The sequence below is a fragment of the Diceros bicornis genome, chromosome 28 (assembly GCF_020826845.1).
Source record: "Diceros bicornis minor isolate mBicDic1 chromosome 28, mDicBic1.mat.cur, whole genome shotgun sequence".
Taxonomy (NCBI): Eukaryota; Metazoa; Chordata; class Mammalia; order Perissodactyla; family Rhinocerotidae; genus Diceros; species Diceros bicornis.
In genome coordinates this window covers 42,852,891-42,870,543 of record NC_080767.1, presented here as the reverse complement: position 1 = coordinate 42,870,543, position 17,653 = coordinate 42,852,891, and the positions used below count along the sequence as shown (strand labels likewise).

The following is a 17,653-nucleotide window of genomic DNA, read 5'->3' as shown; positions in this document are numbered from 1 at the left end:
GTACCTAAAACAAAACAGCTCAAGTTAATAAAGCAGGCCTCGGGAGCCAAGCGATTATGAGAATCACTTGGTCTGTGAAACGCCAAGAGCTGGAAACCGGCGAGTCTTAATCCACTAAGAATATCAGGCCTAATAAACTGGCTCCTAACAAGGCTACCTAGTTCTGCAGGACAGGCTCACCGAAGGTGGGCCCCGATCAAGACGGTGCAGCTGAGAAGCAACGACTCGTGGGGAACTCCACCGGCGAGCTCGGTGACAGTCGAGCCGGCCGGGCACCCAGGGTGTCACCGCGGACTCGCGCCCCGCCCGGCTCCGGGGGAGGTTCCCCGGGCCGGCCCCGCTGCACCTGCCGGAGGACTCCGGCGCCGACCCCCCACCCCGCTCGGTCGCACGCGGCCAGTCCACTCCGGACCTAACCCCACCACGCCCCGCACTGCCCGGGACCCTGCGCGGCGGGCGGCGCACAAAGGAGCCCCAGCCCGTGCGTCTCCGGCCTCAACTCGGCCCCCGACCCCGTCCGTCCCCCTCCCCCGGGCCGTGTCCTCCCCCGCCCCCGCCCACCGATGCCGTAGGCCTTGGCGCAGAGCCACTGCAGGTTGGCGGCGATCTTGGCGCGGGCCGGGTCGTAGCGGTCCAGCGGCACGATGTCCACGGCGCCGTCGGGCGCGGCCTCCATCCTCCGCCAGCCCTCGCCGGCCGCGCCGCCGCCCGCGTCCACCATCTGCACACAGAAAGGCCGCTGCAGCGCGGGCGGCGCCGGCGAGGCCGCAACAAAGGCGCCGCCCCCGCCGCGCCGGAGGGACCCGCGAGGGGCCGGCACCGACCGCGGCCGGCGCCCCCGCCCGCCCGGCCTCACCTCACAGCCGCCGCCGGCGCCGCCGCCGTGCGTGCTGCTGCCGCATGCTGCGGGGCCGGGCCCGGAGGCCGGGGCCCGGGAGGCCGGGGGCGGGGGGCGGCGAAGCGGGGACGCAGGCTGGTCCGCGGGCCGTGGCGGGGGGCGCGCGCGCGGAGCCGGGGGCGGCGGCGGCTGAGGAGGCGGCCAACCGGCGGGAGCGCGCGCACCGCTGAGGCCCTGCGCAGGCGCACTGGGCGCAGCCCGCCGCCCCTTGCCGGCCCGCGCTCGCTCCGCCCCTTTCCGCAGGCGCAGTGGGCGCAGCCTGTGGCCCCGCCCCCGGCCCGCGCTCGCCCCGCCCCTTCCCGCAGGCGCAGTGGGCGCTACCAGAGGACCCGCCCCTTCCCGCGGGCGCCGGGCGCGGGGTCGCGCGGGCTGACAGGCCCTGGCGGGGCCTGCTGCAGCCCTTTGTCTGGGCCGGGTCTCTTCCTGCTGGGACTGGGTCGTCCAGACCAGGGGACCCCAGCCGCCGCGCGACGGGGCCGAGCCCCTCGCGGAGGCCCTTGCGTGGGCCGACTGCGACCTCAAGAAGGCGACGGCCCCGGAGGGAGGGGGCGCTCGGAGCCTGGGGGACCCCCCCCCCCAAGCAGCCCTGGATTCCCCTTCCCGGAGAGCAGCGCTGGGAGGCCGGGGACCCCCCGCCCCCAGAGCAGCCCCGGGGATACTTCCCCTCCCCACTGCCCCCAGCAGCGCCGGGAGCCCGGGACTCCCACACACACACACACAAAGGCCCTTGGTGCCTAGAGACCCCCTCAAAGTAGCACTGGGGGTGCCTCCCACCATAGTGGGGCTCGGAGCCCGGGGACCCCACCCCGAGAGCAGCCTCAGGAATACCTCCCCTCCCAGCCAGCAGCGCTGGCAGCGGGGCGCACCCCTTTCCCTGCAGGAGCACCTGTGCCGGTGCGCCCCCAGCAGGCACTAGCTGTGGTCTCCAGGGCACGGTCCCGGGAAGTGGGCTCTGGACACCTGAGATAAACTGCGCATCCTCAGCCCCCAGCGCAGCCGTGGGTATCGGCCTCAGGCACGTCCCCCAGAAGGGGCTGGCTTCGTCCTGATAAAGCCTGTGTTGGACTAATAATTATAGTAACACCGTGAAACCTCAGCGTGTGAAAGCTCGTGTGTCCCGGTGCTCGGCTGAGGACCTCAAAGCTGAGCTGACAGAGGGCTGCTGGCTTCTGTGCCACGCACTGGGGTCCAGAAATCCAAGGCCTTGAGGAAAGCGGGAAGAAACAGTTTCCTATGAATAAGGTGTCCTGGGAGTGACGGCCAGGATGGCTCCCAACCTCACTTCACCGGCCGTGCTAAGCCGGAAAGAAAACCCAGGTTGTCAGGTGATGTAAGCTCAAGGACCCAGCCGGTCGTTCAACAAACACTTATTCATGTGCAGGCATGAGCCTCACTCTGGCTCACAGCAGAGAGCAAAACACAAATCCCCACCTGCCTTCGGGGAGCTGAGGTCTAGTGAGGAGGGAACATGACTGCATGTGTGGTAGGTGAGGCAGTGAGCAGCGCTGGGGCCGCCATCAAGGAAAACTAAGGGGGCCTTTGAGCAAAGACCTGCAGGGAGCCAGGGGCAAGCAGGAGCTTGTCTGGGGAAGTGTGTTCTGGGCAGGGGTGTAGGAGTGCCGGGTACGTAAGAGACAGGGAGGCCACTGCATCCAGAACCAGGCATGGAGAGACACTGGCAGGAAAGGGGCGCGGGGGTGGCAAATCTTGTAAGAACTGTGGCCTCCTCTCTGAGTGAGATGGGAAGCCATAGAGGGCCTTTGAGCACAGGCAGGAAGGATGTGACTGACCCTTTACAGGGAACATTCTGGTTCCTGGGAGCAGAATAGAAGGTAGGAAGGGCAAGGAAGGAAGCAGGGAGACCAACCTCTGACAGGTGGGATGTGGAGTGCTCGAGAAAGCAACAGGTCAAGGGCGACTCCAAGGGGTTTTTATCTTAATCTTGTGTCCTGCAACCTTGCTGAACCCATTTATTAGTTCTTACAGTTTTTTAGTGGATTTTCTACATATAAGATCATGACATCTGTGAAGAGAGACAGTTGTACCTCTTCCTCCTCAATCTGGATGCCTTTTATTTCTCCAGTACAATGTTATTTGACATTGTATTCAGAAGTAGTAGAGCAGATGTCCTTGTCTTGTTTCTGCTCTTAGGAGAAAAGCATTCAGACTTTCACCACTAACATATGATGTTAAATGTGGATTTTTCGTATTTATCAGGCTGAGGGAGTTCCGTTCTATTCCTGTGTCGTCGAGTGTTTTTATCAAGAAAGGGTGTTGGGTTTTGTCAAACTTTTTTTGTGTGACTTTTTTTGTAACTATTGAGATAATCACTTGGGGTATTTTTACTCATTCTATTAATGTGGTGTATTACATTGATTGATTTTTGGATATTGAACCAGCCTTGCATTCCTGGGATAAATCCCACTTGATCATAGAGTATAAAGTGTTTTTCAAGTTTGGCAAATCATTTTTTTTTTGTGAGCTTTATTGAGATATAACTGACATATAATATCGTGTAAGTTTAAGGTATACAATGTGATGATTTGGTACGTGTATAGGTATATACTGTGAAACGATTATCACAATAAGGTTAGTTAACACATCCATCACCTCACCTACTTACCTTTTCGTGTGCACGTGTGTTGCAAACATTTAAGATCTACTGTCATAGAGACTTTCAAGTATGCAATACAGTATTGTTGACTATAGTCAGCATGCTGTACATTATTACATCCTCAGAACATATTCATTTTATACCTGTAAATTTGTACCTTTTAACCAAAATCTCCCCATTCCTCCCACCCAACCCCTGCCAACCACCAATCTACTCTTTGTTTCTATGAGTTTGGTTTTTTAGATTCCACGTATAAGTGAGATCACACAGTATTTGTCTTTCTCTGATTTATTTAACTTAGCATAATGCCCTATTCATCCATGTTGTCACAAATGGCAAGATTTCCTTCTTTTTTATGGCTATACTAATATTTCATTGTATATATAGACCACATTTCCTTTATCCATTCATCCATCGAGGGACACTTAGGTTGCTTCCATGTCTTGGCTGTTGTGACTAATGTTGCAGTGAACATGGGGGTGCAGATATCTCTTTGAGATAGTGATTTCATGTCCTTTGGATATATACACAGAAGTGGGAGTGCTGGATCATATGGTAGTTGTAGTTTTAATTTTTTGAAGAACCTCCATACTGTTTTCCAAAGTGGCTGTACCAATTTCCATTCCTATCAACAGCGCATGAGGGTTCTCTTTTCTCCACATCTTTGCCAATACTTGTTATCTCCTGTCTTTTTGATGATAGCCATTCAAACAGCTAGAGGTGGTATTTCATTGTGGTTTTGATTTGCATTTCCTTGATGATTAGTGCTGTTGAGCACCTTTTCACGTGCCTGTTGGCCATCTGTATGTCTTCTTTGGAAAAATGTCTGTTCAGATCGTTTGCCCATTTTTTTAAATTGGACTTTTGTTTTTGATATTGACTTGTATGAGTTCTTTATATATTTTGGATATTAACCCCTTATCAGGTATATGATTTGCAAATATTTTCTCTCGTTCTGTAAGTTGCCTTTTCACTTTGTTGATTGTTTCTTTGACTGTGCAGAAGCTTTTTAGCTTGATGTAGTCCCAATTGTTGTTTTTGCTTTTGTTGCTTGTGCTTTTGGTGTCATATCCAAAAAATCACTGCCAAGACCAATGTCAAAAAGGTTTCCCCTATGTTTTCTTCTCGGAATTTTATGGTTTTGCACATTTAAGCCTTTAATCTATTTTGAGTTAATTTTTGTGAGTGGTGTAAGATGGGGGTCCATTCTTTTGCATATGAGTATTCAGTTTTCCCAACACCGTTTATTGAAGAGACTGTCCTTTCTGCATTGAGTATTAGTTGACCATATATACGTGGGTTTACTTCTGGGCTCTTGATTCTCTTGCATTTGTCTTTGTGTCTGTTTTTATGCCAGTGCCATACTGTTTTGATTTCTATAGCTTTGTAATATAGTTTGTTTTTATATTTTATATTTACATTTATTTTATTATTTATATTATTATATTTTATATTTATATTTATTATAATATTATTACTTTATATTGTATTTTATATTTACATGTTTTTATATAGTTTGTTTTTATATAGTTTGATTTCTATAGTTTTGTAATATAGTTTGTGCTATAGTGTTTGTAATATAGGAAGTTTGATGACTCTGGCTTTGTTCTTCTGTCTCGAGATTGCTTTGGCTATTTGGGGTCTTTTGTGGTTCCATATGAATTTTAGGATTATTTTTTCTCTGTGAAAAATGCCATTGGGATTTTGCTGGGGATTGCATTGAATCTATAGATGGCTTTGAGTAGGATGGACATTTTAACAATATTAATTCTTCTGATACATGAACACAGGATATCTTTCCATTTGTGTCTTCAATTTCTTTCATCAGTGTCTATATTTTTCAGTGTACAGATCTTTAACTGCCTTAGTTAAATTTATTCCTAAGTATTTTATTATTTTTGATGCTACTGTAAATGGGGTTGTTTTCCTTATTTCTTTTTTTAGATAGTTGGTTGTTAGTGTATTGAAATACAACTGCTTTTTGTATGTTGATTTTGTATCTTGCAAGTTTACTAAATTTTTTTTTTCTTTTCTTTTTTTTTTTTGTGAGGAGGACCAGCCCTGAGCTAACCTCCGATGCCAATCCTCTTCTTTTTTTTGCTGAGGAAGACTGGCCCTGGTCTAACAGACGTGCCCATCTTCCTCTACTTTATATGGGATGCTGCCACAGCATGGCTTAACAAGCAGTGTGTCGGTGCGCGCCTGGGACCTGAACCGGCGAACCCTGTGCCGCCGCAGCGGAGCACGCGCACTTAACCGCTTGTGCCACCAGTCCGGCCCCCTGCAACTTTACTAAATTTGTTAGTTCTAACAGTTTTTTGGTGGCATCTTTAGGATTTTCTATACATCAGGTCATGTCATCTGCAGAGACAATTTTACTTTTTCCTTTCCTATTTGTATGTCTTTTACTTCATTTTCTTGCCTGATTGTTCTGGCTAGAACTTCCAGGACTATATTGAACAGGAGTGGTGAGAGTGGGCGCCTTTGTCTTGTTTCTGATCTTAGCTTCTGATGTTAGCTGTGTTTATCATATATGGCCTTTATTATGTTGAGGTACATTCCTTCTCTATCCAATTTGTTGAGAGTTTTTGTCATGAAAGGATGTTGAATTTTGTCAAATGCTTTTTCTGCATCTATTGAGATGATTATATGCTTTTTATTATTAATGTGGTTATCACATTTATTGATTTACATATGTTGAACCATCCTTGCATCTCAGAGATGAATCCCACTTGATGATGATGATGTGTGATCCTTTAATGTGCTGTTGAATTCAGTTTGTCTTTTGTTGAGGTTTTTTTTTTTCCTTTTTTTTTTGAGAAAAATTGGCCCTGCACTAACATCTGCTGCCCATCTTCCTCTTTTTTAAATTTTTTCTCCTCAAAGCCCCAGTACGTACAGTTGTGTATCATAGTTGCAGAGTTGTAGCTCTTCTATATGGGATGCTGCCTCAGCATGGCTTGATGAGCGGTGAGTAGGTCCACGCCCAGGATCCGAACCAGTGAACCCCAGGCCACTGAAGTGGAATGCATGAACTTAATCACTATGCCACCAGGCCAGCCCCAAGAATTTTTGCATCTATTTTCCTCAGGGATATTGGTCTGTGGTTTTCTTGGAGTGTCTTTATCTGGCTTTGGTATCAGGGTAATGCTGGCCTCATAAAATTAGTTTGGGAGTGTTCTCCCCTCTTCAATTTTTTGGAAGAATTTGAGAAGGACTGGCATAAATTCTTTAAATGTTTGGTAGAATTCACCAGTGAAGCCATCTGGTCCTGGGCTTTTCTTTATTGGGAGATTTTTGATGACTCACTCAATCTACTTGGTCATTACTGGTCTATTCAGATTTTCTGTTTCTTCGTGATTCAGTCTTGGTATGTGGTATATTTTTAGGAATTTATCCATTTCTTCTAGGTTTTCCAATTTCTTGACATGTTCATAGTTGACTCTTACGATCCCTTGTATTTCTGTGGTGCCTGTTGTAATGTCTCCTCTTTCATTTATACTTCTGCTGATTTGAGTCCTCTGTCTTGTTTTCTTCTCTGTGGCCCCAGGATGGCCGAGCAGGCAGGACCAGGCCCTTTAGGAAAGAAGGGCTGAGCCTGCCCTGATGGCCTAGCAGTTAAAGTTCAGTGCACTCCACTTCAGCAGCCCGGGCTTGGTTCCCGGGCGCAGAACCACACCACCCGTCTGTCAGTAGCCGTGCTGTGGTGGTGGCTCACATAGCAGAACTAGAAGGACTTACAACTAGGATATACAACTCTGTACTGGGGCTTTAGGGAGGGAAAAAAAAAACAGAGGAAGATTGGCAACAGATGTTAGCTCAGGGCAAATCTTTCCCAGCAGAAAAGGCCAAAGCTTGGTCATCTCATTACAAGAAGGTAGTTTTAATACATCACCATTTTCTCTACTAAAGTTCTAACAATATTCTGCAGGTGCATTTTTGCTTTGAGTTGTGCTTTTTAAAGAACTGCATTAGGTCGTCAGAGATGAAACACATGCATCATGTAGCAGGCAGGGCCTTCTCAGAGCCAAGTTGGGGAGGTTGGTCCCAAACGACTGGATTTGCTTTAGGAATTCCCCAGGTGTGGGCGTCATTTCTCTCCTGTGGCCCAGGGAGGGAGGTCCAGCATGGGTCAGGGTGACCAGCCCCCACTCCTATGCACAGATGCTGCGTGCTGATTCCCCACAGCCCCTAGCTGGGTCCCAGGAGCCAATGTGTGTGGGGGGGGTCCCAGGTGTGGGAGTTAGCTCCTGCACCCCAGAAGCCCCTTCTGGTTCAGGCTATTTTTTCTGCCCATGACAGAAGTCTCTCAATTTCCAGTTACTTCCACGTCTTAATGTACAAAACCAAAACCACAGCATGCCTGCCTGATAGTATTAAAATATCACTATTAGAAACATATTACTTGATAGAAAATATCATTCTATGATGAAACATGCAGATTAGGTTTTCTTTTTTTTTTTTTTTTGTGAGAAAGATCAGCCCTGAGCTAAGATCCATGCCAATCCTCCTCTTTTCGCTGAGGAAGACCGGCCCTGAGCTAACATCTATTGCCAATCCTCCTCCCTTTTTTTCCCTTTTTCTCCCCAAAGCCCCAGTAGATAGTTGTATGTCGTAGTTGCACAGCTTTCTTAGTTGCTGTACGTGGGACGCCGCCTCAGCATGGCCGGACAAGCGGTGCGTCGGTGTGAGCCCGGGATCCGAACCCGGGTCGCCAGTAGTGGAGTGCACTTAACCACTAAGCCATGGGGCCGGCCTCCTAGGTTTTCTTAAATAAACCATTCTGATGATAACAGTACTACAGGCCCAGTGTGGAAAATTTGAAAAATCACAGACTAGTATGAAGAAAACAATGAGACTAGCCTAAGGCCTGCCCCCAGGGAGAGCACCGTCAGGGCAGGAGGCTTTCTTTCCAGACTTGCTGCTCTGCTCTTTTCCCCCCGGCAGAGCGAACACGCAGCGTGGGCTCTCGTGCCTCCTGCCGTGAGCCTGTCCCATGTCCTTTCAGGTGGCAGTGCCCTGTCCTCTCCACCTGTGTGTCCTCACTGACTCCTCCAATCCTCTGCTCTGGATGCAGGCTGGTGCCCACTTTCCATGATCCATAATGGAAGCCCAGTGGGCCCTGACGCCTTCCAGGAGAGGTTCCTGGACGTGGCACCCTCAGGCCGCAGCTCCTCCCAGGGGCTCGGCTCTGGATGTCTTCCCCCTTGGCATTTTTTTAGTGAATTCTCTGGGAAATGGAATTCATTCGTTTGGTGGCATTGATTAGTCAATAGACAAAGAAAAAAATGCAGTGGAATGGGTTTAATGCCTTAAAAATCATAAAAGGTATAACTGGAAAGAAAGTTGGAGGCAATTTAGGGGTTTTTCTCTTTTTTGTATTGAGGTGAAATTCACATAACATAAAATTAACTATTTTAAGTGCACACTTCAGTGGCATTTAGTACCTTCACAATGTTGTGCAACCACCCCCTCTGTCTAGTTCCAGAACATTCCTATCACCCCCAAAGGAGACCCATCCCCATCAGCACTCATTCCTCATTCCTCCCCCAGCCCCTGACAGCCACTGGTCCGCTTTCTGTCTCTGTGGATTTGCCTATTCTGGACATTTCATGTAAAAGGAATCACACAATCTGTGTCCTTTTGTGTCTGGCTTCTTCCCCTTGGCATCGTGTTTCAAGGGCCTTCCAGGCTGCAGCACAGGTCAGAACCCATTCCTTTTAAGGCTGACACTCCACTGTGCAGAGACCACATCTGGTCTCTCCGCCTGCCCGCCCTTTCACACTGGGTCCTCCCACCTTTCGATACTGTGACTCGTGCTGCAGTGGAGCCCCTGGCATTTGGAACTTCCAGATTCACTCTCGTCACTTCAGGGTTGAAACACCAGACCATGCAGAAGTGGCGGAAGATGGAAGAAATCCGTAGTCCTTGGGAACCGTGCCCCGGGCAGCCTGGCGGGCCAAAGGTGACCCGTGGGTCACACGCGCCATGCTCACTGTGGCCAGGCAGGGTCAGCACAGTACCCCCAGGCGCCGGCCACTGCCTTGGCCACTGCTGCCCAGGACACAGACCATCGGCTCCCCAGACAAAAGCAACGAGGCTGTCCCACCCCACCTGGGCTCCCCGGGTGTCGCCTCAGCCCGGAACGGTCCTGGAGTTGACACTCAGAGGGGTCGAGTCCCCGCCAGCCCTCACAGTCCCCAGGCCAGGATTCCCGAGCAGCTGGGCTTGTGGTACCGCCCCCACCCCAGCACAGGCACGCCGGGAGAGGAGGAGCAGATCGCAGCTCAGCAGCAGGAATGAACTGCTGGTACCGAGACCCAAAATAATTATGCTGAGAGCAGCCGACTACGGGCACACAGCCGGTACGCCGCCATTTCTGTAACGACCTACGGAGCACAAACTACCCCACGGTGACAGAAAGCAGCTCTGGGGTTGCCTGGAGAGGGTCCAGGGAGGGGCAGGGAGGCAGGAAGGGGCTGAAGAGAGGGTCTCAAAGGGGCACTAGGAGACTGGGGTGATGGACGCACGCATATTTGAGGTGTCAGGGTTTCACAGGTGTTCGTGTTAAACACATGAGTGTATTGTGTCAGGCATACCCACAAAGCAGATCTTATGAAGGGCAGCCTGGCACCCGCAAGCAATGGCTGAGGTGCCCCCAGGGCCGGGAAGACATGCACCTGGCAGGAGGAGAGACGAGAGCGAGCTGGACGCTGGGCCCCCAGGAGAGACAGGTATGTGTTGTCAGCAAAGGTAGAGGAGGCCGGGCTGCTGACCTCGGCCGGGGTTCCAGGGCCCTTTCCCTGGGGTCTCGGAGCTGAAGGGGGTGCTCTCTGGGAGGAGGAGGGTTCTGCTGAGAACATCCACCCCCATGGCCTCTGCACAAACATGGCATGTCCCACCCTGACCACCTTCCTTTGTAGAAGAGCCCACCACGAAATGAAGGAGGGAGCACAGCCCCTGCCCCCACCCTAGATAAGAAGCCTGGGGCTGCAGGACAGCCCCCCACAGCCTCCCCACCGCCCCAGGCCTGTCAGCCCAGGCCTGTGCCTTTAAGAGGAACTGGCCCGACCTGGGGGATGGAGGAAGCCCCTGTCTACCCAGGGTCCCCGTGGTGACCTGGTTACAGGGCGTCACCTGCAGAGATGTTGCTGTGTGACCCTGAAATTTACGTCCACCCAGACCTGTGCAGGTGACCTTATTTGGTTTTTTTTTTGAGGGAGATCAGCCCTGAGCTAACATCTGATGCCAATCCTCCTCTTTTTGCTGAGGAAGACTGGCCCTGGCCTAACATCTGTGCCCATCTTCCTCTACTTTATATGGGACGCCGCCACAGCATGGCTTGACAAGCGGTGCGCCTGTGCGCACCCGGGATCCGAACCAGCAAACCCCGGGCCACCGCAGTGGAGCACGCGCACTTAACCACTTGCGCCACCGGGCTGGCCCCTGATGACCTTTTTTGGAAAAAGGGTCCTTGCAGATGTAATTTAGGGTCTTGAGATGAGATCACCAGGGCATTGGAAGGGGGCAGGGAACTGGAGGCCACCAGCTTTGCTTCAACACTGAGTGTCCCTGGGGGAGGTCTATCGCAGTGACACGTGGGCAGGTCGCCAGCCCAGGTGGGCCACAGTGGGTGTCAGGGCCACTCTTTGGGGAGCAAGGCTGGGTCAAGATCCAGGTCCTCCCTTTGGGATGATTGACAGTACCACCCCTCTCCCCGAGGACCGGCCTCCATCAGGAGCACCCATGCGTACCTCACGGGCTTTTGTGAACGTCAGCCAGCCATTAGGTTTCATGTGTTGAGGCATCTCTGCCCCATCCCCATCTGCACCGCACCTGCCTGGGAGCCCTGGGGCCCTGCCCAGACCTGCTGGCAGGCAGCTCCTGCCCCTCCCTGGGCTGCAAACCCCCCAGAGCCCCATCCCCGAATTGCACAGCAGCCCCTCAGTGTGTCTGTTCACCTGGCCTCTGAGGCCCCGGAGCTGGGCTGTAGCGTCAGCCCCTCCACGGGCTAGTATCCCAAGCAGGCAGCGCCGGGGCCGACAGGGCGTGGGAGGGCAGCTCTGGGGCACGTCAGGGCAGCCCCGAGCAAGGAGCTGGTACCCCGAGCCAGGGCACCCTGGTACTCCGAGGCTCACATTGGTCTGCGGTCGCTCCAGGTAAGGGCCAGCGGAATCGGCCGGCCATGGCGAGCCCCAGGGATGACGCAGGGACAAGCTTCTCTGGAAGCCACCATCGGATCCTTGGACCAGTTTCAGAAGCCTCTGTGCGAGGGCAGCCACTTGGAAACTGAGATTAACTCAGCGTCGCAACACACAGTGTGGGCACTGCCAGGAGGGGCTCAGAAAGTTCAGAAGTTTGGGGGCAGAAGGAAAGCAGCTCATTTTCTTCTTACAATGAGAGTGACATTTGCTTTTAGGAAAGAGCGCCCCGTAGGCCCCTGTCCTTGGGCAGCCCGGCGGTCCACGGCAGGCCTGCATGCTCATCCTGGGCCAGCACTTCCCAGATCCCGCCCCAGGGGCGCAGCCGGTTCAGGGCACTTGTCTCCAGGTCCCTGCATCCGCGTCCATCCAGGCTGGAATGCTCCCTGCTAGCGGGGACACGCGCTCCCGATGCACGGGATGACAGGCCCCCTTCTAGGCCGAGCCTGGCCCTTCCTGAGATTCCATCCTGAAGACCAGGGAGCAGACACTCAGCATTGCAGGAACAGCCCTGTGACCAGTGACCCCGGACGCAGCAGCTCCAGTCAGCCATTTAGCAGGCTGGCAGACCTGGGATCAGGACAGGGCCAGCGTCAACCCAAGGTGGTCCCTGCTGCAGTATCTGGGGCCTCAGTGGGAAGAAGGGCTGGGTGACCCGGGGGCTGGGGCCGGAATCGCCCGGAGCTTTCCTCATTCACACGTGTGGCCGTGTGGCAGTGGATTCTGGCTGTCACCCCCCCAACCCCCCGGCCTCTGTGTGGCCCCTCCAGGGGGCCCCTCTGCATGGCCTGGGCTTCCTCACAGCATGGCTGCCGCAGGGTAGTGGGGCTCCTCATGTGGCAACTCAGGGCAACAAAAGCAAGTCCTGGCAGGAAGGTGGGGGCTGCAGGACCCCTCTCACCGGCCTAGGGGGTTGGCAGTCACCTCCACTGACCCCACCACTCATGAGTGAGTCACAAAGTGGGCATGTCAGAGACCCTGCTCCATGTGGTGTCTCAGAATCTGCAGCTTGCCGCCCACAGCCCCTGGGTGGAGCAGGAAGATGCTGGATTCCAGTGCTCGGGAGGGGCACTGGGAGGGGCTCCCTGCCCCCAGGGAGAGCCATCAGGTGGGTGTGCTCAGGGTGCGCTGAGCACCAGCCTCATCCTGCCTCTGCCCCGGGAGCCAGCCTCCCCCAGGCACCAGCACAGAAAGCAGGTTTGCAGCTGCGAAACCCAACCCAGCCCCTAATCCCAAGAGAGAGCCAGGGGTGGGCAAGGCACCCTGCAGCCCCACACCCTGGGAGGTGCCTCTGGAGTCAGGAGGCCTGGATGGCCTGGGCTCACCCAGGGGGTCCTGTTTGTCCTTCCCCTGGCCAAGGCTCAGCCTGATGCACAGATGCAGACACACAGCAGAATGTGCTGCCTGTCACTGGCCGGCTGTGGGGCATGGAGGGAGACAGAGGACTCAGCACAGGGCAGCACAGGGCACAGGGCACAGGGCGCAGAACCCACAGCAGGGCCCCATGCCTACCGAGCAGGTCCCGCCAGCTCCCTGCAGCAGCCTGGCCTCCACACCCACTGGGACCGTACCCTGGGCAACAGGCCCACGGCCCCCACGCGCTCGCCGGCCTGCCCATCCCATCGAGTGTGTCCTGAGGGCCACCAGGGCCAGTGGGTCCTAGAATGGGGACACGGCAGAGAGGGAGCCCAGCCGCTCCTACCCTTAGACTCCTGACCTGGGAGTCCTGTGGCCACGCCACCTCTCCATGTGCCAGAGGACAGGCCCTGAGTAGTGGGCACAAGAGCAGAAGTCACATCCAGCCGCACTGATCATCAGCAACAAGACACAAGATTATCTGTCTAAATCTCGCATAGGCACCGCCAGCTGCCACTGAGGGCTCAGTGGGAGGACGTTTACTCGCCCTCTTTCCAGAACTCCACACCGTGTTCCACCATGTGGGTTAGAACGCAGACCTCCGCTGATAAACAGGCCCAGGGAAAGAACATGCGTGGCCTGAAGGGTGAGCCGCCAAGGAACCAGCACCAGCCCGGGAGAACCCGCGTCTTCAGGAGCCACAGGGCAGCGAATTCACTCTCTCCAAGGAAAGAAGAGCAAACAAGCTTCCCCCCACATGAAGCCACAAATCGGGGGGCGTCCGCTTGGCTGCTCATCCCCTCGTGCGCACTGGAGTCACAGCAAGAAGGTGATGCAGGCAGCAGACGGACCCGCCCGAGTCCTGGCGAAGCCTCAGTCCACTGTCATCTCAGGCATGGGCAGCCGCCTGCGTGACCGCTCTCCCAGGACTGCCTGTCCAGAGTTGAGTCGGTTCCTTGACTCCTTGCCCACAGAAGAGCAAGTCCTCTTCCAACCCCGAGTCTGCTAAGAGCTAAGAGCAGGGCTGGCGATGGGCCCTGTGCCTCCCCACGGAGGATGCCCCATGCTCTGGAGGCAGGAGGGACGGGGCACCCTGCACCCAGGTCCTGGAGCAGCAGGCCTAGGCTGAGGAGGCCACAGCTAGGCCTCAGGTCACATGGGGCCACAGCTGAGCCTTCGGAGCAGCCCCACACAGGGCAGGGCTCTCTCCAGGCTGACCACCCACGAGCAGCCGTCTCCGCCAGCTTTCTTGCCTTCTCTCCCCTCCTAACACCAAACCTGCTCAGAAGACCAAGTAGTTGGGGCTGGCCCAGTGGCACAAGCGGCTAAGGGCACACGCTCCACTGCAGCGGCCCGGGGTTCACCGGTTCGGATCCCGGGCGCACACCGACGCACTGCCTGGCAAGCCACGCTGTGGGGGCGTCCCATATAAAGTGGAGGAAGATGGGCACGGATGTTAGCCCAGGGCCAGTCTTCCTCAGCAAAAAAAGAGGAGGATTGGCAGATGTTAGCTCAGGGCTGATCTCCTCACCAAAAAAAAAAAAGACCAAGTAGCCAACGTTTTGGTTAGAAATGTCACAGTGTTTCCACACTGGCCACATGGCTTTAAAAGCAGCTCCTATCAAGCTGCTGTGTGCATGGAGCTGAGGGGAACTTTTCATGGGGACACGTCTATTAGTGACGTCAAGCTCCACGACCTGGAAAGATAAAGTACCCACCCAGCGTCACCACCACCTCTGATGGCGCCCACAAAGAAGTCCTGAAGCCAACCACCTGCTCGGGCCTGCACGGCCAAGCAGAACGAACGGAAGGGATTTGTCGGGCAGCGCGTCGGGCTGCGTGGGAAGTTGAAGGATCCACTCACTACCCCGTCCATTCTTGTTTCCAACACTGGGATCCTCAGCACGCCCGGCCCTGCCTCGGGCTTTCCAAAACCGTGTGGACGACTCTTCCACTAACTGAAGGAGTTTCCCTGACGCGCACGGCTCCTCGGGCCTGCCAGGCATCCGGCAGCTGAGGCCTCGGGCCGCAGTGTCTGCACCTGGAAACTGCTCCGTCTCCATCCGAGTTGTTTGCACACGCTCGTAACTCAGCGTTCTCTAGAAGTGCTGCTACCTCGTAAACTGAGGGAAGGTCGTCCTTTGCAGGATCTGGAACTTTATCAAGAACTGACGCCATCCTGAGAGTCACAGCACGGATGGCAATGCCAGGGGGTGTGAGTCACAGACCCACGCCTGTTGCAGTCTGCACGGGTAACTCGCAAGGGCAGGGCGACTCTGATCACCGCGTAAGGAACCTACGACTTCACTTTTCCTTCTACGACCAACGGTAGATTCAGATGTACACTTTACTAAAGTTTGTTACCTTTATTTCTCATGTTCCTCTTATGGCATTAAATTGATTTTTTCTGGAATTTTCTTTTTCTTTTCTTTTTTTGTGAGGGAGATCAGCCCTGAGCTAACATCCATGGTAATCCTCCTCTTTTTGCTGAGGAACACCGGCCCTGAGCTAACATCTACTGCCAATCCTCCTCCTTTCTTTCCCCAAAGCCCCAGTAGATAGCTGTACGTCATAGTTGCACATCCTTCTAGTTGCTATATGTGGGACGCGGCCTCAGCATGGCCAGAGAAGCAGTGCGTTGGTGCACACCGGGAATCCGAACCCAGGCCGCCAGTAGCGGAACGCGCACACTTAACCGCTAAGCCATGGGGCCGGCCCTTTTCTGGAATTTTCATCGCAGACAGTAAGGGAGGCATTATATGATATTTGTTATGGATGGGGCAGGAGTCCAAAGGGCTGAGAAGCCCCAGCCCACCCAGAGCCCGTGCCTAGGCCTGGCCTGGCCTGGCCTGGCAGGAGTGGACTCAGGCAGCACCGGCAGTGTGGCCAGCCAGGGGCAGGCCGGGGTGTACACAGCACTGCCACCTGTCACCCTGGACAGAAACCTCCAATACCAGATGTGCCCTGAGCCACAGGCCTGCTGCGGAGCCCTCCCCATAGCCATCTTTCCCACGCGCTCAAGCTCTACCTGAGAGCCAGCATGAGGCTCCCAAGGAGGCGGACAACGGCAGAGAAGGGCCACAAACCTTGGGGTTCCCGCTGGGCCAGCCCAGGGCTGCACGGAGAGCCACAAACGTCACGCACACGCGCTAGTAACAAGCACGGACATCTTCCTGCAGGCGAGAAGGGGCAGGCCCACCACGCCAACTTCCCTGGCGGTCCTGATCACAAGGGGTTCAGCCCATGCCCAGCCCGACAGAGGACCACGAGGAAGCCATGTGGGCCCCAGACAGGGAAGGAGACCTCACAGGAATAAGAGTCCCACACCTAGCTGCTATCGTCCCCTCCCTCCAACCTACAATAAGCACCACGGGATCGTGCTTGAGGAGGGCTGGCGCCAAGGCCAGACATTCCTGCTCCTTTTCCAGGTGTGTTAAAGGTATGGGGTTCCTTCAACCAAAACTAATGGCTGAGGCTGCTCCGGCAGCATCCTAGTCGCCCGAGAAGTGGGCTCTGGGCTGTGCACCAAGGTACTTTCCTCACTGAGGGACACCCTTAGACCCGTGACACAGAGAAGGTGCACTCGTGAGTCTGAGGCCCACTGCACACGCCTGCAGCAGGCACGCACGGGGCCAGCCCCTGGGAAGTCACCGCTGATACGTTCCCGACCGGGGACTTTGCTTCTCCACGGAGACTGCAGATCGCACAGCTGCTCATGCCAGGCCCAGGCTGTGCTCTGTGTCGGGTGGACGACGGCTGTAGCCCAGAGGCCACCCGGGGGCAGCACCACCAGCAGGGCGACAAAGAAAAACGAAGATGTGAGGCCTGAGAACCGTGTTCAGTTGGCCATTTTAAAAACAAAACACAAAACACAGAGATCAAATAACAGTCAAAGAATGCAGAGCAAACCCCCGAAGGTCCTATGCCTATGGCCTCAGGAACATTTATAACTGCCTTAACGTGAGACTTAGATGTGAGATCACTGCCTTTCGAAATTATTTTTAATATTTCTGTCCAGAAGTTTTAAATCTGAATCTCAAGAGCAATGAAAAAACCTAGATCTGTGAAAAGACATATTTTCCTCAAATACCCTCACTCGGCTGAGACAGGACAGAGCTCAGAGGGCTTCCCCATGGTGGGCCCGCACCCAGCCACTCGGGGCCAAGAGCCGAGCAAACCAAGGCCTGGGCCTGGGCAGGTGGGGCTGCTTCAGAAGAGAAGTTTAAAAAAACATTTATAGGGCCTGCCCCGTGGCTTTGCGGTTAAGTGCACGCGCTCCGCTGCTGGCGGCCTGGTTTCGGATCCCGGGCGCGCACCGACGCACCGCTTCTCCGGCCATGCTGAGGCCGCGTCCCACATACGGCAACTAGAAGGATGTGCAACTACAACATACAACTATCTACTGGGGCTTTGCGGGGAAAAAAAGGAGGATTGGCAATAGATGTTAGCTCAGAGCTGGTCTTCCTCAGCAAAAAGAGGAGGATTAGCATGGATGTTAGCTCAGGGCTGATCTTCCTCACACACACACAAAAAAACATTTATAATGGCTATAATTATATAATTATAATTGCTGTAAGCAATAAA

At 54.2% G+C, this 17,653-nt stretch overlaps 1 protein-coding gene across 5 annotated transcripts in view; it reads right to left on the bottom strand.

The window, feature by feature from the left end:
• CAMSAP1 (calmodulin regulated spectrin associated protein 1) overlaps positions 1 to 972 on the bottom strand; it is an 81,244-nt gene extending 80,272 nt beyond the window's left edge. For 2 of the 5 annotated variants that reach the window (XM_058524508.1, XM_058524512.1), the window contains exon 1: positions 562 to 948. In XM_058524508.1, coding sequence (XP_058380491.1) covers positions 562 to 721 — 160 coding nt within the window. In that variant the 5' untranslated portion in view covers positions 722 to 948. Of the gene's footprint in view, positions 1 to 561 lie in introns of all 5 variants that reach the window. The other 3 variants (XM_058524507.1, XM_058524509.1, XM_058524511.1) reach the window with 3 other exon arrangements.
• Between the last annotated feature and the right edge of the window lie 16,681 nt (positions 973 to 17,653).